The 23,864-nt window shown below is 39.5% G+C and overlaps 1 protein-coding gene across 1 annotated transcript in view; it reads left to right on the top strand.

The window, feature by feature from the left end:
- Positions 1-5,887: 5,887 nt before the first annotated feature.
- LOC134752295 (UDP-glucosyltransferase 2-like) overlaps positions 5,888-23,864 on the top strand; it is a 77,059-nt gene continuing 59,082 nt past the window's right edge. The window contains exons 1-10 of the mRNA XM_063687958.1: positions 5,888-5,996; positions 9,368-9,519; positions 10,219-10,306; positions 11,219-11,381; positions 12,145-12,342; positions 13,326-13,545; positions 15,236-15,455; positions 16,580-16,799; positions 17,794-17,897; positions 18,663-19,261. Of these exons, the coding sequence (XP_063544028.1) occupies positions 9,376-9,519; positions 10,219-10,306; positions 11,219-11,381; positions 12,145-12,342; positions 13,326-13,545; positions 15,236-15,455; positions 16,580-16,799; positions 17,794-17,897; positions 18,663-18,853 (1,548 nt within the window). The 5' untranslated portion in view covers positions 5,888-5,996; positions 9,368-9,375 and the 3' untranslated portion in view covers positions 18,854-19,261. The remainder of the gene's footprint in view (positions 5,997-9,367; positions 9,520-10,218; positions 10,307-11,218; positions 11,382-12,144; positions 12,343-13,325; positions 13,546-15,235; positions 15,456-16,579; positions 16,800-17,793; positions 17,898-18,662; positions 19,262-23,864) is intronic.

Here is a 23,864-nt window from a genome sequence, read left to right as displayed (position 1 = left end):
AGAAATACATCATCTGTTAAAATTTCAACTGTCTAGCTATCACGGTTCATGAAATACAGCCTGGTGACAGACAGACGGACAGTGGAGTCTTAGTAATAGGGTCCCGTTTTTACCCTTTGGGTACGGAACCCTAAAAACCGGCCAAGTGCGAGTCGAACTCGCGTACGAAGGGTTCCGTACCATCATAGAGTAACTTATACTAGAGCGGTACTGTCATAGTAAATTTTGTAACCCCAGTAAATTCACTGCCATCTGTCGACACACTTTAAAACTAAAAATAAATATTTATAAAAATACGATAAAATGTATTTAAATATGGATAAATGATTTTTTTTATTTGCATTAATTATTTTTATGATTTTGACCCATGTTCTTTCACTGATATGCGTTAAAATTGTTAAATAACAAACGAAACCGACAACGCCATCTATACGACAGTAGGCCAAAGCTAGTAGCGCCCTCTCAACGAGAATCAAATTTTCTTGATTTTCGAGGCACGTTTTTTTCTTAGACTGTATCCATCTATTACGGAGTTATATCTATCTTTGGTACCATTATGCAAAAAAATCACGTTTGTTGTATGGGAGCCCCACATAAATATTTATTTTATTCTGTGTTTAGTATGTTGTTATAGCGGCAACAGAAATGCATCATCTGTGAAAATTTCAACTAGCTATCATGATTCATGAGAAATAGTCTGGTGACAGACGGACAGACAGATAGACGGACGGACAGCGGAGTCTTAGTAATAGGGTCCTGTTGTTACCCTTTAGGTATGGATCCCTAAAAACTATCCTATGTCCATTCTGGGACCTCAAACTATCTCTATACCAAATTTCATCTAAATTGGTTTAGTGGTTTAAGCGTGAAGAGATAACAGACAGACAAAGTTACTTGCATTTATAATATAAGTGGGGATAATTAGGCATATGATTTACATGTTAATCTTTCAGGTAACATAGATGATTTTTGAGTTGTTGGATTGATAACTTTCTTTCAATTAATTATATTTCAAATAGGCTGACTGAATTGACTTAGTCCCTTCCCATACAAAAGTAGTCCTACGTGTTGGATTGTAATGAAACTGGACATCCAATGACATGAGGTATATCTAGGTCGGTAATTAGTTTATATAGCTCCAGTTTATAAAAAAAACGAAATAGAGCAAAAATAAGTTTTGTATGAAAACCTTAAATTCGCTGTATTTTTTTATCTATGGCATCTGAAGCTACCAAAGATAGATATAACTCCGTAATAGATAGATACAGTCTAAGGAAAAAACGTGCCTCGCAAAACAAAAAAAAAATTTGATTCTCGCTCAGAGGGCGCTACTAGTTTTGGCCTACAGTCGTATAGATGGCGTTGACGGTTTCGTTTGTTATTTTACAATTTTAACGCATATCAGTGAAAGAACATGGGTCAAAATCATAAAAATAATTAATGCAAATAAAACAAATCATTTATCTATATTTAAATACATTCTATCGTATTTTTATAAATCTTCATTTTTAGTTTTAAAGTGTGTCGACAGATGGCAGTGAATTTACTGGGGTTACAAAGTTTACTATGACAGTACCGCTCTAGTATAAGTTACTCTATGGAAGCTACATAAACTAATTACAGACATAGATATACCTTATCCTTAGTCACAGTTGGTCACAGTAAATTTACTGCCATCTATCGACTATCGACACATGATTAACTAAAAATTAAAATGTATAAAAAAGGCAAGTTAAGTAACTTAACAGGTTCTGTCAAAACAGACATCCTGTGGCCACCTCTATTATCAGACCCCATTTCCTGAGGACAAAAATTGTTAAATAACAAACGAAACCGTCAACGCCATCTATACGAGAGTAGGCAAAAACTAGTGGCGCCATCTGATCGAGAATCAAATTCTCTTGATTTTCGAGGCACGTTTTTTCCTTAGACTGTATCCATCTATTACGGAGTTATATCTATCTTTGCTAGAATCAATGAATGGGGTTGGCAACTGTCAAAAGTGTTTATAGATGGCACCAGCATAGGTTTCACCTGTTAATAGTTTTGTGCCATGGAATTTAGGTTAGGCAGAAACGATACCACTTAGAAATAATGGAAAAGTCGCGAGTTCCAGTCTCGCCAGAGATTGATATTTTCCACTTGTTTATTTCTGTTTCCCTGTCACACGTACGAATTTACAAGTGCGATAGATAGAGAGGTTGTAGAGAGGCAACACGTCGAACGTGGTTCGCGGTAGGCCCTCTCCTCTCTAACCCGTAAGTGGCGCCATCTAATGTACAAATGTGGAACTAAACGACTGCATGGAGAAAGTTCGCCATCTGTCGACGAGTAGCAGAACTAAAAAATTACTTGATATGTTTATTAGATGCCGCTAGTAGTATATGTGCTGCGCTGCATCTAGTTCGCCATCTGTCGACGAGTAGCAGAACTAAAAAAGTACTTGGTATGTTTATTAGATGCCGCTAGTAGTATATGTGCTGCGCTGCATCTTGTTCGCCATCTGTCAACGAGTAGCAGAACTAAAAAAGTACTTGATATGTTTATTAGATGCCGCTAGTAGTATATGTGCCAGTCCTCAACTGTGTGTTTCTACTTGGTTTATAGTTTCTCCAGAAACTTCCTGGCTCGCACAGCTAAACTGGAATCAAAGATTGATATAACTTGGAATGAACTGTCGCCGGCAGTATTTCAGGATCGATACGAATTTTAAATCAAGAAAATAATGAACTCCCATATCAAAAGCCGACAACGCACATACATCCCCTCTGGTGTTGCGGGTGTCTATAGGCGATGGTATTCGCTTACAATCAGGCGATTCTTCTGCTCGTTGGCCTTCTATATTATAAAAAAATTGGTCAAGAGCATGTCGGGCCATGCTCAATGTAATAGGCTAAACGGGGGCTATTTGTGCCATTTTCATCCAAAAGGGTATTTATTGTCGGTTGTCAATAGGGCGCTATTTCCATATAGCTTCAATTTGAAATCAACCTTATCGACAAGCGACAATGTGGTACCTTTTGATTGAAAATGTCACATTTTGTGTATACCAAAATGTCACATTTTGTGTATACCAAAATGTGGGCTTCAAACAACACTGCCAAACTCCAGTTGATACTACATACTACGGACGAAAGAGTAATACAGGACTTTTAACGTGAATGCAACTTTGAATTTCGAATGGTTTATTAAATAGTCCCCGGCAATCACAACCGAATTTCACCTTCCCATACAAACGGAGTTTCGTTCTCATTTTAAAACTTACGTGGTGGATTGTAACGAAACTTTGCATAAACAATGACATGAGGTATATCTAGGTCTGTAATTAGTTTGTATAGCTCCAGTTTATAAAACAAACGAAATAAAGCAAAAATAATTTTTGTATGAAAAACTTAAATTCGCTGTATTTTTTAACTATATTATCTGAAGCTACATAAAATAATTACAGACATAGATATACCTTATCCTATTGTAAGTACAAAGTTTCAGAGCAAACTAGCTACGTTTGTATGGAGAACCGAGCTTGTTTTTGCTCTATTTCGTTTGTTTTATAAACTGGAGCTATATAAACTAATTTCAGACCTAGATATATATACCTCATGTCATTGTATGTGCAAAGTTTCATTACAATCCAACACGTAGTTTTAAAATGAGAGCGGAACTACGTTTGTATGGGAAGGTGCAATTTGGCCGAGCTTTCCGGGAACTCATAACACTGGCCGCTTTACCTCTGTGTACTGTCACTACTGTTAGCGATATACGCTTATTACTTTACTATAAAACAAAGAATACAAAGATAGATGTAATATGTAATAAAATAACAAGTGTTGATACTCATGATGACTTTGTTATCAAATCAAGACTTCAAGAGTCATCATGAGTAGGCATGTCAGTATGTGCAAAGATAGATATAACTCCGTAATAGATGGATACAGTCTAAGGAAAAAACGTGCCTCGAAGATCACGAAAATTTGATTCTCGATCAGAGGGCGCCACTAGTTTTGGCCTACACTCGTATAGAGGGCGTTGACGGTTTCGTTTGTTATTTATAATTTTAACGCATATCAGTGAAAGAACATGGGTCAAAATCATAAAAATAATTAATGCAAATAAAAAAAATCATTTATCCATATTTAAATACATTTTATCGTATTTTTAGAAATATTTATTTTTTGTTTTAAAGTGTGTCGACAGATGGCAGTGAATTTACTGGGGTTACAAAATTTACTATGACAGTACCGCTCTAGTATAAGTTACTCTATGGTATGTGTTAACATATTATGTTTATGTATCACATGTAGTAGGTCATTCTGAACCATTGAACCAAATTGAACATATACAGGGTGGCTAAAAATGAGTGCATTCCCGTTGCCAGGGAGGTTTTGGGATTATACTGAGCAAATTTGACTATGGGGCCAGCCCCGAAATCGCGAAAAAGAGAGCTTTGCAGTCGAGTACCGTGTTTACTGTAACGAAGCTTGCTGAGTTGCCTAAGTGAGGTACGAGATTGAAAAGCTTGATTATATCACTATTGTATACAATACTTTATCTACGAGTCATATAAATAATACTTTTTTTTACTATAAAACCTAAATAATTAATTAAAATTGATACTACAGAAATGTAGTACAAAAGACATCAACGCGCGACTATTGTTGTATGTTTTTTCTATGGGAGCGCGGCGGCACGTGATTGGTATTTTTTTTATAGTTGACTACAACGTATCGAAATGAATATTATAGTTGAGTTGTGAGCCCATACATGAAAAGTACGCAATTATAGTTTGGTATACGAAATCTTAATTCAACCATTTCTGTTGACGAGTACAAAAAAATATGTGCCATTCTTAACCTAAAGCGTACCTATTGTCGGTTGTCAATAAGGCGCTATTTCCATATAGCTTAAATGTGAAATCAACATTATCGACTAGCGACAATGTGGTACCTTTTGGTTGAAAACGTCACATATTTACGTATATGATGTAATGCTATGACATCCTTGACTGATTCCAATTGCCTTCCAAGTAAGCGCGAGTTGTGGTCGTTGATGTGGATTCAGATTCAGACTAGCAATGTATACGTTGCGGAATATTCTTCGAATATTTAATTGACCAATACAAGTGCTGGACTAGAAAAACAAAAGTTAAACTTGGTTAAACCATAGAGTAACTTATACTAGAGCGGTACTGTCATAGCAAAGATAGATATAACTCCGTAATAGATGGATACAGTCTAAGGAAAAAACGTGCCTCGAAAATCAAGAAAATTTGATTCTCGTTCAGAGGGCGCTACTAGTTTTGGCCTACAGTCGTATAGATGGCGTTGACGGTTTCGTTTGTTATTTAACAAATTTAACGCATATCAGTAAAAGAACATGGGTCAAAATCATAAAAATAATTAATGCAAATAAAAAAAGTCATTTAACCATATTTAAATACATTTTATCGAATTTTTATAAATATTTATTTTTAGTTTTAAAGTGTGTCGACAGATGGCAGTGAATTTACAAAATTTACTATGACAGTACCGCTCTAGTATAAGTTACTCTATGGTCATAGTAAATTTTGTAACCACAGAAAATTCACTACCATCTATCGACACACTTTAAAACTAAATATGAAGTTTTATAAAAATACGATAAAATGTATTTAAATATGGATAAATGATTTTTTTTATTTGCATTAATTATTTTTGTGATTTTGACCCATGTTCTTTCACTGATATGCGTTAAAATAGTTTTTGGTTAAACTGGTCGGCCGAGATCTCAATTTGTCCGCGCCCACGCACCCATTCTGAACACACCACATCTTCTCCACACGCGATCAATTAAACTACTACCAACTACTACGTAGGTACATACTTAATAGGCCTCCATCAGTTTGGTTTGTAACGCACGCGGCGTATGTTGTCTATCTCTTTGGTTAACTTTATTTATGCTATATTTTATATTTTATTGACACATTTGAAAGTGATTGTGAATTGTTTTTTTATAGTTATGTGAGTATTTGAATATTTTTGTATACGTTCTTTACCTACATTTGTTTGTCATAAGCACTCGGAGCTTTTGATAATGCTAATAAAATATTGTTTATTCGTGATTCTTAGCGCCATTTGCACCATCCCATTAAAGGATCTCACGTTAGACCGGGCCGTGACCGGGCCGGAGCTTCCGGCGCTACGTTTTTTATGGGAAGCATCACGTGATCACCTGTCATGTCATAGAAAAGTAAGCGCCGGAAGCTCCGGCCCGGTCACGGCCCGGTCTAACGTGAGTCATCGTCATCCTTTACCCCAGGTAGCATTTATACGTCATTATGACGTCCGTTACGTCATAGTGACGTCATAAAGACATCATTATGACGTCGCTGACGTCACTTTGCTACCTGGGACCCGGGGTTAACCCGTTAAGCCGTTAATCCAGTGTCAAATTGTACTAGTAACCATGGTAACTCCAGGTTTAACCGGTTAAACCCTGGTTAGGAGGATGGTTTTCTACAATATACAGCGTGTGTTTTTAATACAACCGCAAATCGAAACGAGGTGTAGGGTTTCAGTTTCATGTTACTTTGCAAAAATCCATATTAATCATAACAAAATATTACTATGCTTATCCATGAAATAATATTGATATGTATTTGGCGGATTAGCAATAGCTATTTATGCAACAAGTGCGGAAATCATCTTTACGCACGTGTATCATACAATGTTTTACTATGCATTGTGCGAGTAAATAAAAAAAACATATCATGGCAAATAAGTTTCATTATTAAAAAATTGAAAACAAAAAGCACTAGTGCGGAAAAGTGATCTTTTCCGCACTAGTGCGAGAAAGTAGCACCATATGTGCTGTAAAAAATAATAATTGAAAACAAAAAGCACTAGTGCGGAAAAGGAAAATATACGAATACTAATAAGCAGTCACAAAACACAATCCCTCACTTTTTTGTTGGATAAAAAGCATTCGCTTTCTCGGGTTAAGTATCTCTTGTGATAACCCATCTTATAGATTAGATAACGTATGTCTGGAAGCACTATTACTAAAGACCAACTAAAGACTAAAGATATCGTTATCTAAACTTAGACAAAGAATAATTAGGTCAGACCGAGTGTCCAACAATTGACGATTTATCAGTCAGCGACGTCTTTATGACGTCATTATGACGTCGCTGGCGTCACTTAGCTACATGGGAACCTTATTGAATCGTAGCGAGTGAGAGTGTCAAACATCGAGTCAAACATCAAATATTTATTCAGCAAATAGGCCACAGGGGCACTTTTATATGTCAATTTTTACAAACAATAAATTAACCCAAAATTACAAAAAACAATTACATAAATATAAATGTTAAATTACACAAGAAAAAGAAAAAAAAAACTAATAAAACTATACAAATAACAGAAGTACTAAAATTGTTTAGAGATGTAAAAGTCTAGGTGAGAGATAAAATGTATATAATAATAAAAAAGATCATCAAATTATCCAGAGATCGGTCGTTTACCTTATCGTCTTGTGGACAGAAGACCAATAGAATTATAAATTAATTTAAATAACATATCGCCAAACTGTGTCTATAAGAATGATTTGCGATAATTAAAATTTTATTAACATAAATTATTTATTATTGTATATTAATTAATATAATATTTTAAAAATATCAATGTTACGATTCCTCGATTCTCTGCTGATCTCGATATCGTTAAAGTTCAATGAAGCTGCAGAGATAATTGACCCGCCCTGCAAACAAACTGCACCATTCCACTAACCCGGGGTTAACCGGTTAAACCTGGAGTTACCATGGTTACCAGTACAATTTGACACTGGGTTATCGGTTTAACCGCTTAACCCCGGGTTAGTGGGATGGTCGAAGTGGCCCTAAGTCGATCACGTTATCTACATCTCTAATTGCCAAATAACGAGATGTTAAACAAACGACGAACGACCTAACGAGTTAATAATTAACCAACATACAAAACATTCTAGCCGCGTTAACTCGGCTGTAATATGTAACTGAAACATGACAAAGCATTATCTCTTAACTTGTTACATAAGGTCCTTTTTCAAATGACACGTCTCGTAGTACAATAGCAAAGCATTAAGTACCCTAATGTGGTAACATAAAGGTAGATTTTTGAATAAAGATATTATTTAAATATCCTTGACACTGTAGGATCGAGGCTGTTATCATTATCACAGTGAATTATATATGTAATTGCAATTATTTTAAATTCAGGATGAATGGTATAATGACCAGTCTATATGTATAATATAGGTTGAAGCTTGGTTGAAGCAGAGAAGGCCACGCACATAACAACATGTTATGTAAGACAGCGCGGTTTTGAAATTATAGATCTATAGCCGGTCAAACAACTTTTTGTATACTGATACTTGGTAGCAGTACTGATAATTCCGCTACTTGACGCTAGATGTCGTGTCGACTACGAAAATAATAGTCTTTTTGCCTTTTTGGTAACAAAACTGATGTATGGAGTGAGCACTATGGTCACCGTTTTAGTGTTTGCAAAATTTTATTGTATGGGAAGTTTCACAGTTCTCTGCTGCTTGACGTTGATCAGTCTGTTAATTGTGGTTGGTGCAACTGGCCCTAAGTCTACTTAATTCCAGGGACCGGACAACCCTTTCCGCGATAAAACCCTTTCAATGGGCGACACTTAAACACGGCTAACACATTGAAAGACTTTCCCTTTTGAACTGCAAGCCCATTCATACCCCTACCTTTGACTAACCCTTACCGAAAAGCTAACCAAAAATAAGGCTAGCCCTTAATAAGGGTTACCCTTACCTTTAAGCGCTTTTCATAAAGGTTTCCCTTTGCGTGAAAGAGACAGGATTAGTATATATCTACGGTAGTGTATGAAAAGGAAAGAAAATACGTGCCTAGTCAAAGAACGCCGCCGTCGCCGCCGACGATCGCTCGGATTCGAAGTAATGTGTGCTTTATGAACAAGGTAGACGACTTAAATTAGCACGCTTATATGCTAAAAGTGAAGCCCTTTATAAGGCTAACCCTTATAAGCAATATGCAAGGTGTTGGTGAGCGGATGATAAGGGTTTTGTAAGGGTATTTGGGCTACCGATTACTCAAATGTGGTAGCTTTATATAAGGGTTTTTAAAAGCAAAACAAAGGGTTTCGTCTGGCAAAGGGTATGGTGAGTTAAGCCTTATGCAATACCCTTATAAAACCCCGATAAGGGATAGCGGGCCGGTCCCTGCTTAATTCTCTTTGGTTAGAATTATTATATTTGGCTCGGCTATTAGCTGTTTTACTTCGGCATACTTTTCTTAATTTTTGTAATTAAATCTTTTTTCACTATAATAAAACACTATAGTTATAGTATTTATTTTCAGAGTCCAAGATGAAACTGATGATCATAGCAGCGCTGGCGCTGCTGTCGCCAGCACTAGGCTACAGGATCCTGGCCATATTCGCCGTGCCTTCCAAAAGCCACGACCATCTGGGGCAGGGCGTTGTGGGAGCCCTACTGAAAGCTGGCCATGAGGTATGCTATCCGGTTAAAAATGGTATGAACAGTGAATAAATAAATACAAAAATGCGTTTTAATGTTACTTCTGTACAAGCTCGTATCGGACATCCGATTTTGGATCGGACAACGTGAAAACGATTTTTTTAACAAGCAGATACATTTGCGAGCAATACTCCAAATTTTATTTTAGAGGAAAAAAAACAAATTGGTTAAAGAATGACTCACGTTAGACCGGGCTGTGTCCGGGCCGGAGCTTCCGGCGCTTACTTTTCTATGACATGACAGGTGATCACGTGATGCTTTCCATAGAAAACGAAGCGCCGGAAGCTCCGGCCCGGACTCGGCCCGGTCTAACGTGAGTCATCCTTTAGACTGTGGCAACGCACGGATTGCGGAGGTTGCGGGTTCAGTTCCATTTTTTCCTTTAATATAAAACGTGAAAACGCTCTTTCAGTGACAATTCTAAGTCCACTTGTACTTATTTGTTTTAGGTGCAATAAAAAAAACACTCAGTGCCTTATTCATGACTATTCCAAAGTTCATATTATTATCGATAGCGCAAGTAGTTCTTGAGATATTTAGTGATGTGACAGATAGACGGACGGACTGACGAACGGACAGAGCCTCACCAAAAGGGACCCATTCGTACCTTTTTGGTGCGGAACCCTAAAAACAGCAAAATTATCAATTCTATGAAACGCATGCGATTTTCAGGTGACATGGGCGACTCCGTACCCTAAGAAAGAGGCACAGAAGGGCCTCACATTAATCGACGTCAGTGAAACTACGGAGGTTATTGGACGTAAGTCACAGCATTAATAGGAGAGTTCCATAGGTATGGCTATGGAACTCTCCGCGCGACCTACCTACTTACCGTCTTCGTACCTACTCGTCGCACACCGCAGACGGTGCAAAAAACCAGGGCTGACACGCGCTCACTAACAGAATTATTCGTAAGAACTATTAAGTATTTACCATACCATACCATACCATGCCATAAACTGTATTTAAATATGGATAAATGTTTTTTTTTTTATTTGCATTAATTATTTTTATGATTTTGATCTATGTTCTTTCACTGATATGCGTTAAAATTGTTAAATAACAAACGAAACCGTCAGCGCCCTCTATACGAGAGTAGGCCAAAGGTAGTGGCGCCATCTGATCGAGAATCAAATTTTCTTGATTTTCGAGGCACGTTTTTTCCTTAAACTGTATCCATCTATTACGGAGTTATATCTATCTTTGGTCGACATCAAGTCGACATCTAAGTAGCGGAATTATCAGTACTGCTACTCGACACTAGATGTCACTTGTGTCGCGACTGACGAAAAGTGTATTGCTCGACAATTTACAACTAATATTATAAGCAGAAGGAGATGAAAATAGAGTTCCGGTGAATCTAGTTATAATATTTGCTGAAAATCGTTCAGTATTAGACTTTCTGTTCGCCGTGACATCCACAAAAAAAATTGCGTTCAGAAAATGACTCACAAGTAATATTTAATATTTTATTTATTTATTTAACATAAACGAAGTGTATATAGGTGTGACTCAAGAATTTGTGCCATTTTTAATCAAAAGGGTACTTATTGTCGGTTGTCAATAAGGCGCTATTTCCATATAGCTTCAATTTGAAATCAACCTTATTGACAAGCGACAATGTGGTACCTTTTTGTTGATAATGTCACATTTATTGATGCATTTTCGGCAGACGTTGACCCGCTGAAGATGCGGCACATGAGTATCGGCAGGTTGAGGGATTTCGGACGGAACATCTCCATCGCCGCCGCCTCCAACAAGGCGGTCCAGCAGGCGTTGATGGAAAAATATGATGCTGTGGTCACTGAGGTCTTTTTCTCCGATCTGCAGGCTGGGTAAAAACTTTTCACTTTTTAGGGTTCCGTACCCAAAGGGTAAAAACGGGACCCTAATAATGCTAATACTAAGACTCCGCTGTCCGTCTGTCCGTCTATCCGTCTGTCTGTCTGTCACCAGGCTGTATCTCATGAACCGTGATAGCTATATAGACAGCTGAAATTTTCACAGATGATGTATTTCTGTTGCCGCTATAACAACAAATATTAAAAAGTACGGAACCCTCGGTGCGCGAGTCCGACTCGCACTTGGCCGGTTTTTCTTCTTATCTAAGTCCCTCATCGCTTTTGGCTAAGGCAGCTGCCTAGAGAATCCTCCCCAAGTCCCCCCTGCTGCAACTGCTACGTTTGTGTCCTTACGTTGACGAGGAGAAAAACTTTGTATTTCATTCGGTGTCAGTAGGTAATCATCGCGCCATGAATCCCTCCCCGCGATTAATATTCCACTTTTCCATGCTCGTCTTTCAATTTCGAAATCTTTCGTTTGCACGTGCAGTTAAACAACAAATTTGCCCCCTTATTTATGTCTATCCGGCTGTTATTTGGGATGACTCACGTTAGACCGGGCCGTGTCCGGGCCGGAGCTTCCGGCGCTTGGTTTTCTATGGAAAGCATCACGTGATCACCTGTCATGTCATAGAAAAGTAAGCGCCGGAAGCTCCGGCCCGGACACGGCCCGGTCTAACGTGAGTCATCCTTAAGTAAAATGAAAATTCGGAAGGCTTGAACAAGGTGATTAAAACATTTTCTATCCATTCCGCAGCTTCGCAGCAGTCCTCCAAGTTCCTTGGATAGTGCTGAGCGGCACAGTCTTCCACGCTGGAGTGGAATCGATGGTGGCAGATATTGGCAGCAGCATGGCTCTGGTGCCTACCATGATGAGTGACTACCCGATACCTATGAATCTGTGGCAGCGTATGGCAAACACTGTTATAGTTGGGATGATGGCGGCCGGGCGTTTGTAAGTTTAATATTTATTTATTATTCAAATAAGTGACACAGCATTACAGTAAAAACCAAGGAAGTGAAATTACAAAATAAGAATACAAGAAAATAAAACTACAAATAAAACCAAAGACAAATTAAACATTAGATTTGGGCGATGACATAACAGCGTGGCTCCGTTGCGTCGTCTGACTTGGTGTAGGATTCGGCAGGTTGTCTCGGAACCGCCGAAACACCACACCCTTCGGCCAGAAGACCACCACAAATTAACCGAAGTGCACATAGTGACGCGACTGTAGCTGGTGCACCCTCAGCGTGTAGCCAGTCTTCCGTTGGATGTACTCCACCACCTCGTCGGCCCCGGCGGAGTAATGCAGTCGAGACACGTAGAGCGCCTTACTCGGCTTTATGTAGCTTTTGCAGTTTATTAAGTGTAACATTTACGCCTTTTACACTACCGCTGTGAGTAGAGCAGTGAGCAGAGCCAAGACTTCAAGTACTTGAATGCCTTGTTTTGTCGAATCATACTTCCAACTTTTAACTTACTATAGACTTGGTTAACTTACCGTGGTCGACGTTTTTTTTTATACCACTTCGGTGGCAATCAATCATACGGCCCGCCTGATGGTAAGCAGTTACCGTAGCCTATGGACGCCTGCAACACCGGAGATATTACACGCGCGTTGCCGACCCTTTAAAAACCTGTACATTTATTTTTTGAAGAACCCCATATCGTAGCCCCTCGGGAAAACCTCGGCAGCGGAGCCCACAGCCGATGTTCTACGACTGCTTAAAAAAATTGAATCTTATTGTTTCTTTTGCATTGCCAACAGTTGATGTTTTACAGTATATTCAATATATGCGCATGCGCATATCTCTGGTGTTGCAGGCGTCCATAGGCTACGGTGACTCCCTACCATCAGGCGGGCCGTATGCTTGTTTGCTACCAACGTGGTATATAAAATTTTTTTTTGTGAAAGAATATTTTAATCACTCCAGGTGGGACATATCAGTGAGCGAGAAGTACTATCTCGAGATCTTCGGGCCCCTCGCCCAGAAGAAGGGCATCGTCCTTCCCCCTTATTCCCAGGCCATCCACAATATCTCCATCCTGCTCTCCAACTCGCACCCATCCCTGGCGCCGGCGGTCAGTGTGCCTCCTAATGTGGTGGACATCGCTGGGTACCATATTGCTGATCACCACACGCCGCTACCCAAGGTAAGGAAACTAGAAAATAACCCGCAGGTACTTATAAACTGAAATAGAAGTCTTATATTAAATAAAAACCGGCCAAGTGCGAGTCGGACTCGCGCACGAAGGGTTCCGTACCATTACGGAAAAAAACAGCAAAAAAATCACTATTGTTCTATGGGAGCCCCATTTAAATATTTATATTATTCTGTTTTTAGTATTTGTTGTTTTAGCGGCAACAGAAATACATCATCTGTGAAAATTTCAACTGTCTAGCTATCACGGTTCATGAGATACAGCCTGGTGACAGACAGACGGACAGACGGACGGACGGACGGACAGACGGACGGACGGACGGACAGACGGACGGACGGACGGACAGACGGACAGCGGAGTCTTAGTAATAGGGTCCCGTTTTTACCCTTTGGGTACGGAACCCTAAAAAGTGACGAAGCCTTCCAGTGGTGAAGGCCGGATTCGAACCGGCGTCTTTAGCAATCCGGGCTAACGCCTTGAATTCCTAGGCCACCCCGCCAGGTACTTACTTTCATTACTTGAGTAAGGGCAGCAGGTTTTAACTGTTTCAACGCACATCCAAACGTCGGGAGCCTATTTAACCTGTATGATTCTGCGTATCTGTCTGTGGCACCGTAGCTCCTCAACAGATTAACTTTTAGTTCAGTTTTTAAACCGAAAGTGTTATCTACCGAAGTGTTAGTGTACCGTGGGAGTCAATCTGTGTAAAATATTTATTTCCGTAGCCTATGTACGCCTGCAACTCCAGAGGAGTTACATGCGCGTTGCCGACCCTAACACTCCTCTCCCTCGAGCCCCTCTCTCTCTGGAGTTGCAGGCGTACATAGGCTATGGAGACTGCTTAACATCAGGCGGGCCGTATGCTTGTTGCCACTTTGCCACCGACGTAGTATAAAAATATTTATTTATTTATCTGTCCAGAGGGTTTGGGGCATATTATAATAATAAATAATAAATAAATATTATAGGACACTCTTACACAGATTGACTAAGTTCCACCAAGTTCCACGGTAAGCCCAAGGAGGCTTGTGTTATGGGTACTCAGACAACGTTATATATTATATATAAATACATACAAAACACCCATGACTCAGGAACAAATATCTGTGCCCATCACACAAATAAAGGATGACTCACGTTAGACCGGGCCGTGTCCGGACCGGAGCTTCCGGCGCTTATTTTTTTATGACATGACAGGTGATCACGTGATGCCTTCCATAGAAAACGAAGCGCCGGAAGCTCCGGCCCGGACACGTCCCGGTCTAACGTGAGTCATCCTTAAATGCCCTTACCGGGATTCGAACCCAGGACCATCGGCTTCACAGGCAGGGTCACTACCCACTAGGCTAGACCGGTCGTCGTAATATTACGCATGCACACACCGAAAAAAAAATCTGGTTGTTGTAGAGAATTCGGTAGACCCTACAATTCTTATCGTAGTATATGTGACAACTCTACAGATACTAAACTCAACTATTAACTATTATATTAACAAATTGAATATTGCCCGTTACAAACGAATTGTAATCGCTTCAAATCAAATGGTTGGCTAAACAGAAAAAAATGTTAGGAGAACGCAAAATTTGTTACAAGAACAAATTCCCATTTACTATACATTCTGGTAGTATTGTAAAAAATGTTTTTTTCCGTGCATGTTAATAATCACCTATTTAATTTTCAGGATCTCCAAGACCTGATGGACAACTCCAAGAACGGCGTCGTATACTTCAGCATGGGTTCCGTCGTCAAAGCATCAGCACTTCCGGAGCAGACCAGGAAGGACCTGATAAAGATCCTGGGAGCCCTGCCTTGCACGGTGCTGTGGAAGTTTGAGGAGCCTCTACAGGGGCTGCCGAAGAACGTCCATATAAGGCCGTGGATGCCGCAACCTGCTATATTAGGTGCGTCGCGTTCAATCATTTCATTCAATCATTATCGTCCTTTCATGGTTAAATATGCCCAAATCCGTAGCCAAAAAAAATTAGCATCTCGTCTATCAATATCAATATTGAAGCCACATCTTGCTTCAAATATCTCGTCCGATTTTCTAAATACATGAACTTACATGTACTTTAAAAAATCTTTGATTTGTAAAAAAAAGTGTGTGCGTGTAATCTTTACGCGCGATTGAAATAAAACTTCTTTGACGATGACGATTATCGCTATGTGCTAAACTTTGACGTGTGTCCTATTGTGCGTGTGTCACTACTGAGCGTTACTTCCGTCAGAAAAAAAAACTGAGTTAAGGATGGCTCGCGTTAGACTGGGCCGTGTCCGGGCCGGAGCTTCCGGCGCTTACTTTTCTATGCGCCTAAAGAAGTTTTACTTCAAAAACATTAAGGAAAGAATGAAGGTTGAAGATACCTTCGATTTGTATAATAACTTAAAAATTCACCCTTATTTTAGAATTAAGTATTCTTGCAAATAAAGAATCTTTATCTTTATCTTGCACTTTGTTTCCTTCATCATCATCATCATCATCATGTCAGCCGATAGACGTCCACTGCTGGACATAGGCCTCCCCCAAGTACCTTGGGGGGATTGCCATAGTCGCCACGCTTGGCAGGCGGGTTGGCGACCGCAGTTTGATAGAGGTAGTTCTCGGAGGACGCTGCTGCCCATCCACCGGATTTTCCTTAAGTCGCCTCTTACGACACCCACGGAAAGAGAGGGGGGGTGGTGCTATTCTTACCCGGCACCACACGGCATGCTTTGTTTCCTTACGTAAGGCAAAACCATTTCTTGCGGAAAAATTGGCGAATAACCTCTCCTCATGTGAAATTTCGCTCGACCCCTTTCACGAAACGGGCTACTTCTAATATTGTCTTCGGTTACCGCGATAGTTACTCATGAAATAAAACTATGAAAACGGATTATATCGCGTATATTGAATTTATAATACATCCCGAACGTTTCGAACTCTTTACAGCGTTCGTGGTCAACGGGTGACTGATGTATTATAAATTCAATATAAGCGATATAATCCGTTTTCATAGTTTTATTTCATGGGCTACTTCTATTTCAGCGCACCCAAACACCAAGCTCTTCATCACCCACGGCGGCCTCCTCAGCACCCTCGAAGCTATCCAAGCCGGAGTGCCTCTCCTGGCCGTGCCCGTGTTCGGCGACCAGCCCGGCAACGCCGTGAGAGCGCAGCGCGCCGGGTACGCGCTCGCCGTGCCCTTCGCGCCCGATATGGGGGATAGACTGAAGGTGGCGCTGGATAAGATGCTTTCAGACAATAGGTAAGATATTTGGCGGAACGAGCGCGGCGTCTCTTTTCAGGTTGGGTAAAAAAAACGTACCTCGAAAATCAAGAAAATTTGATTCTCGTCCAGAGGGCGCTACTAGCTTTAGCCAACTGTCGTATAGATGGCGTTGACGGTTTCGTTTGTTATTTAACAATTTTAACGCATATCAGTGAAAGAACATGGGTCAAAATCATAAAAATAATTAATGCAAATAAAAAAAATCATTTATCCATATCTAAATACATTTTATCGTATTTTTAAAAATATTTATTTTTAGTTTCAAAGTGTGTCGACAGATGGCAGTGAATTTACTGGGGTTACAAAATTTACTATGACAGTACCGCTCTAGTATAAGTTACTCTATGATATAAGCAAAATGGGATGTAATAAGATAGAGCGGTACTGTCATATCAAATTTTCGTGATTTTCGAGGCACGTTTTTTCCTTAGATTGATACGGAGTTATATTTATCTTTGGTACGATCCTTCTCCTCATGGAGACTGTATAAAGGAGCCAAATCTCTATGTATGAAAAGTGTCCATCAAAAAACAGTAATTAGGCGGCGCCACCATACACCGAAATACTACCAAAAACAACCTACGTAATTTGGTCGGGTTATTTGTTGCCTTATATGGTTCATGTTATATTCATGTCCCAGAGTCTAACTAGCGCCACCGGAGAGATTAAGAACTATTATTTAAAGCTTAACGCGGTCACTTTTACAACAATTCTGCCATAAGAGATTGCGATCCTTTCTATACCATCCATACTTCTCATCTACAGAAGGCCTAGCCACGATTAAAATCGTAAACGTCATACTGGTCATACGAAAAAAATATATATGCGGATGGTGTGAAAAGTCACGTGGCTATTTAAGTCACGATAAGTTTCGATTGGTATTTTTATCAACGTATGTCATTTTGGCTAGGCTCTGGAATGTAACTTCTAGTTGTTAATCATATATTTAAAATAATTTCTTCTGTTTTAGCTACTACAAGAAAGCTAAGGAACTATCACGGCTATTTAACAACCGGCCTGTGTCTTCCGCCAAGCTCATAGCGCACTACGTGGAGCTCGCCATTGAGACCAAAGGTTATATTGGGCATTTTCTATGAAAAGGGACCTTATTGTCGATGGCGCTTACGCCGCACAGCGTTGCGCGGCATTGTATTTATATCGGAGCATCGTTAATAATGGCGTAAGCGCCATCGAAAATAAGGTCCCTTTTTATAGAAAATACCACATATTTTTTATACTAGGCTATTTTTCTGTTCGACCAAAGAAAATGTAGACATAGAGTGTTCACTCCATACATCAGTTTTGTTACCACAGACTATTATTTTCGTAGTCGACATCTAGCGTCAAGTAGCGGAATAATCAGTACTGCTACACTAGATGTCACTTGTGTCGCGACTGACGAAAAGTGTATTGCTCAACAATTCACAACTAATATTATAAGCAGAAGGAGTTGAAAATAGAGTTCCGGTTAATCCGATTACAATATTAGCTGAAAATCGTTGAGCATTAGACTTTCCGTTCATTGCGACATCTATTGTCGAGTAGCAGTACTGATAATGCTGCTACTTGACGCTAGATGTCGACTGCGAAAATAATAGTCGTTTTGGTATAGTATTCTAAATTGTAATAATACAATGCCATTGTTAGTACAGGTAAGTGCATCGGGTCAGTTCAAAAAATTCTATACAAAACTGATATATGGAGAGACCATTCCATGTCTACTTGACTCTCTTTGCTAAGACTAGATACGTCGATTATTTCATGAAATTACGCTGTTCTTAGTAACGCCATCTATGGTCCAATAGCTGAACTTCATCATTTATCTTCTTTTTTTCACAGGTGCACTACATCTACGCTCCCCCACGTACCAATACGCGTGGTACGAACGCTACATGCTCGACCAACTTGCCGTGGTCTTAATATCGCTGTATGTGGCCGTCAAATTGGTCAAATACGTCCTGAAGAGGGCGCTGAACTCAATATTTGGAAAGCCCGCTAAGAAGGAAGGAAAGAAAGTTAAGAAGAATTAAGAATGTGTTATTTAGACAAAAATTAAGTGTGAAGATGTAAGCTCAAAAGTTGAATGATTTTACTCAGGTTTTACCTTTTAAGAAGTTGTAAATACCATTAAAATACCAAAAGGAGTATTATTGTCGTAGTCGACATCTAGCGTCAAATAGCGGCATTAACAGTACTGCTCCTCGACAATAGATGTCGCGTAGAACGGAAAGTCTAATGCTCAACGATTTTCAGTTAATATTATAACCGGATTAACCGAAACTCTATTTTTAACTCTTTCTGCTTATAATATTAGTTGTAAATTGTTGAGCAATACACTTTTCGCAGTCGCGACACAAGTGACATCTAGTGCCGAGTAGTAGTACTGATAATTCCGCTACTTGACGCTAGATGTCGACTACGAAAATAATAATCTTTTGGTAACAAAACTGATGTACGGAGTGAGCACTCTATGTCTACTTATTTCTCTTTGATTCGAACTTACGGCTAGTACAAATACCCACTGTGATAAAAGTGCCTCAAAATAGTTAAAATAATGTACCTAACATGTATACATAAGTAGACAAATTATACTGTTTGACATTTAAAATGTTTTAAATAAATCGAACCCATCGGATATTAGTTGTTTATATATTTTTTCAACACACTTGCTCAAAACGACGTTTTTATTCCACCGATTTTTGGCTCATAATCCTAGACATTAAACACGCGTGCTCTTTCAGTGTATTATTCCACTCGTGCTTTTTCATTATATTATCCGACTGAGTTAAGAAGGTAACTGATTGCTAATAATATGCATGGAAAGGGAGCCTTCTTTAATTGGTCGGACTGGCGGGCACGGGCGCGCTCCTCGCGCCTGCGCGGCGCGCGGCCGGGGCGAGCGAGGGCCGGCCGGCAGTACGAGTATGACAGGTGAAACACACAATACTAACTGTTTTAACTATTAAAATTTAATTAATATGAGTATCTTTTGTTTTCTCGCAAGTGTGTTGAAAAAGTCGTATGAAACGCGTGTGCATTGGTCATTACACACATCGGCTTTCTTATTGCGCGCTCGCTTGTAGCTCGCGCGCACAATATCGCCACGTGTGTAATGACCAACTTAGCACACTTGTATCATAATGTACTATTATTAGGTAAGTACATACAGTCATAGAGAAATATAAGTAAGAAAAGAGTGCTAACTCCATACATCAGTTTTCTTACCAAAACGCGAGTTACATTACCATTAACAAAACTGATGAACGGAGTAAGCACTCTATTCTACTTAATTCTCTTTGCCAATATACACATACATAAGTATTTTAAAATAAAAACTGGCCAAGTGCGAGTCGGACTCGCCCACCGAGGGTTCCGTACTTTTTAGTATTTGTTGTTATAGCGGCAACAGAAATACATCATCTGTGAAAATTTCAACTGTCTAGGTATCACCGTTCATGAGATACAGCCTGGTGACAGACAGACGGACAGACGGCCAGACGGACAGACAAACAGCGGAGTCTTAGTAATAGGGTCCCGTTTTTACCCGTTGGGTACGGAACCCTAAAAATTAATTAATCTAAAATTAATTAATTAATCTTACTTCCACGTCCGATATTTCTGTATAAAAAAATAGTCTACGGAACCCTAAAAGTAATAAGTTTGTCTGTGGTTCTTGATCGCCAGTTCTAGGGGGCGCCACTGACGCTATCAAACGCAGATGCATAATTGATGACGTCACACTGCATTGGTTCCAGGGTTGCCGCAAGATAGGTACCTATATCTTTTCTTGACTCGTATAAATTACATATTAAATATATTAATAACGGGTCACTCACGTGTTTTAAGTCGAAAACGCTCGACATGTTTCACTCCGTACCGAGGAGCGTCATCAGGAGCTTGCGTCGACGGTAGTTTCTCGCCCCCCCTGCCGCCACCGGCGCCCGCGCCGAGTCATCGGGCGCGGAGGGCTGCGGCCCGCAGTCTGCGCCGGTCCGTCACCGTCGACGCAAGCTCCTGATGACGCTCCTCGGTACGGAGTGAAACATGTCGAGCGTTTTCGACTTAAAACACGTGAGTGACCCGTTATTAATATATTTAATATGTCTATGTGTCACGGAAGTTTCGTTACGTATAAATTACCTATATGAATAAAGTACAACAAATGTAATACCGTAAAATGGGGTGAGTAGGAGCAAAACTGACATTCAAACCTCGATAACATTTTATTTTTACATATGCAAACTGAATGGTGTATATAAGTGTTCCGGACGTTTGTAGCTTTGACGCTAAACAGGAAAACCCAGCTCACCCCGTAGTCCCTCGTTGGTGAGATGGGTTTTCATACAAAGGTGATTTTGGAAGATTGTTAGGTGTTTTTTATTTATTATGAGTATTACTATAGCTCCATTTTAAATTGGAATACATAATTTTTGTAGCAGTAGCCTTAAAAACCCATCTCACCCCCCTTTCAATCCTTCTCTCCCCATTCATAACCCAACTCTCCCCGCGAACCCTACTCACCCCATTTTACGGCATGTACGTAGAACCAAGTAGAACAAATATCGAAATCTGACTTCTTGACTATCGCTCGATGGAAAAAACTTAGGTGCGTTTTTTCCATCGAGCGATAGTCAAGAAGTCAGATTTCGATTTGTAATAATTTTGTACTCAAAAGCTAAAAAATGGAAAATTTCATTCCTTCAAAAAATGCGCAATTTTATGTTTGATCGAACTAATCGTTTACTTTATTTTTGTTAAAACTTACAAACATTAAAATTCAAAATGATACCTATTCACGGCCCCGGACATGCACAGCCATCTCTCTCACGCTTACTCTCAGCAAAGATAGATATAACTCCGTAATAGATGGATACAGTCTAAGGAAAAAACGTGCCTCGAAAATCAAGAAAATTTGATTCTCGTTCAGAGGGCGCTACTAGTTTTGGCCTACAGTCGTATAGATGGCGTTGACGGTTTCGTTTGTTATTTAACAATTTTAACGCATATCAGTGAAAGAACATGGGTCAAAATCATCAAAATAATTAATGCAAATAAAAAAAATCATTTATCTATATTTAAATACATTTTATCGTATTTTACAAATCTTCAATTTTAGTTTTAAAGTGTGTGGACAGATGGCAGTGAATTTACTGGGGTTACAAAATTTACTATGACAGTACCGCTCTAGTATAAGTAACTCTATGCTCTCAGTGAGAGTGAGACAAGAAAATACAAATGTAAAAAAAAAAATTGAAAATGTTTGGGTTCTTGTTACAACTTAAAAGCGGGTGTCGACAACCCTGCAGGTGTCGATGAGCATTTTTACACCGATTTGGCAGCTTCCCTATGACTCCTGTCCTTTGGTGTGGTGCAAGCCATAAGGCGCCATTCACTTATTACGTAAAGATTTAGGGGGGAGGGGGGTCGACCATGTCTTACTTTTTCTTACAGGAGGAGTCTTCATAGTTCATGCTTTTTCTTACAGGAGGAGTCTTCATAGTTCCAAAGATAGATATAACTCCGTAATAGATGGATACAGTCTAAGGAAAAAACGTGCCTCGAAAATCACGAAAATTTGATTCTCGATCAGATGGCGCCACTAGTTTTGGCCTACACTCGTATAGAGGGCGTTGACTGTTTCGTTTGTTATTTATAATCTTAACGCATATCAGTGGGTCAAAATCATATAAAAATAATTAATGCAAATAAAAAAATCATTTATCCATATTTAAATACATTTTATCGTATTTTTATAAATATTTATTTTTAGTTTTAAAGTGTCGACAGATGGCAGTGAATTTACTGGGGTTACAAAATTTACTATGACAGTACCGCTCTAGTATAAGTTACTCTATGCTTTTTCTTACATGAGGAGTCTTCATAGTTCTTACGTAAGATCACAAAAATGCGTGTTAAGATTATATGTACTTTGAAAAAGTACGCGAGCATCCGCGTGAGTGCCGTTAACGATACACTTTAAAATGAAATCAAAGTTGATTAGGGGCCCGTTTATCAAAAGCTTGTAAGTAGCTTATAATACAAGTGGAAGTCCCTTTTTGACAGCTTTTGTTAGAAAGGACGGCTAAGGAATGGAATGCGCTCCCGCCATCTGTATTCCCTGATCAATATGACCTCGGTCTCTTTAAAACAAAAGTGAATAGGCTGTTACTGAACCGGTGAGCTCCATCTAAGGCCCTGTCTTCACTTTCCATCAGGTGTGACTAGGGCCAATCGCCGATCAGTTTGTAATAAAAAAAAAAAAAAGGGACTTCCACTTGTATTACAAGCTACAAGCTTTTGATAAACGGGCCCTTCGTGTACATTTATTACCAAAACATATTATTTTTGTAGCTGCGGGTACAAAATAAACGTTAATGTTTCTTTGAAAATAAAATAAAATAATCCCAATGTGTATTAATTTTATATTTATATTATATTTATTCAACATTACATGTCATGTAATGTTTTTCCTTTATTCTAACGTAATAAATATTAAATAGGGGGGGAGGGGCTCGATTCTTATTTTTTCTTACATAGGGTGGGAGGGGGTCAACATCGCTGCGTGCTACGTCTTACCAAAGATAGATATAACTCCGTAATAGATGGATACAGTCTAAGGAAAAAACGTGCCTCGAAAATCACGAAAATTTGATTCTCGATCAGATGTCGCTATTACCTTTGGCCTACTCTCGTATAGAGGGCGTTGACGGCGGGCGGGGCGGCGCGGCGCGGCGCACCGCGGCGGGCCCAAGGCTTTCGCGCGGCAAGGTAAATATCAAATTATATTTCGTACATAAGTTCCGAAAAACTCATTGGTACGAGCCGGAGTTTGAACCAGCGACCTCCGGATTGCAAGTCGCACGCTCTTACCGCTAGGCAAAGATAGATATAACTCCGTAATAGATGGATACAGTCTAAGGAAAAAACGTGCCTCGAAAATCAAGAAAATTTGATTCTCGTTCAGAGGGCGCTACTAGTTTTGGCCTACTGTCGTATAGATGGCGTTGACGGTTTCGTTTGTTATTTAACAATTTTAACGCA

Source organism: Cydia strobilella, chromosome 24 (assembly GCF_947568885.1).
Source record: "Cydia strobilella chromosome 24, ilCydStro3.1, whole genome shotgun sequence".
Taxonomy (NCBI): Eukaryota; Metazoa; Arthropoda; class Insecta; order Lepidoptera; family Tortricidae; genus Cydia; species Cydia strobilella.
This window is presented reverse-complemented; position numbering and strand designations above follow the sequence as displayed.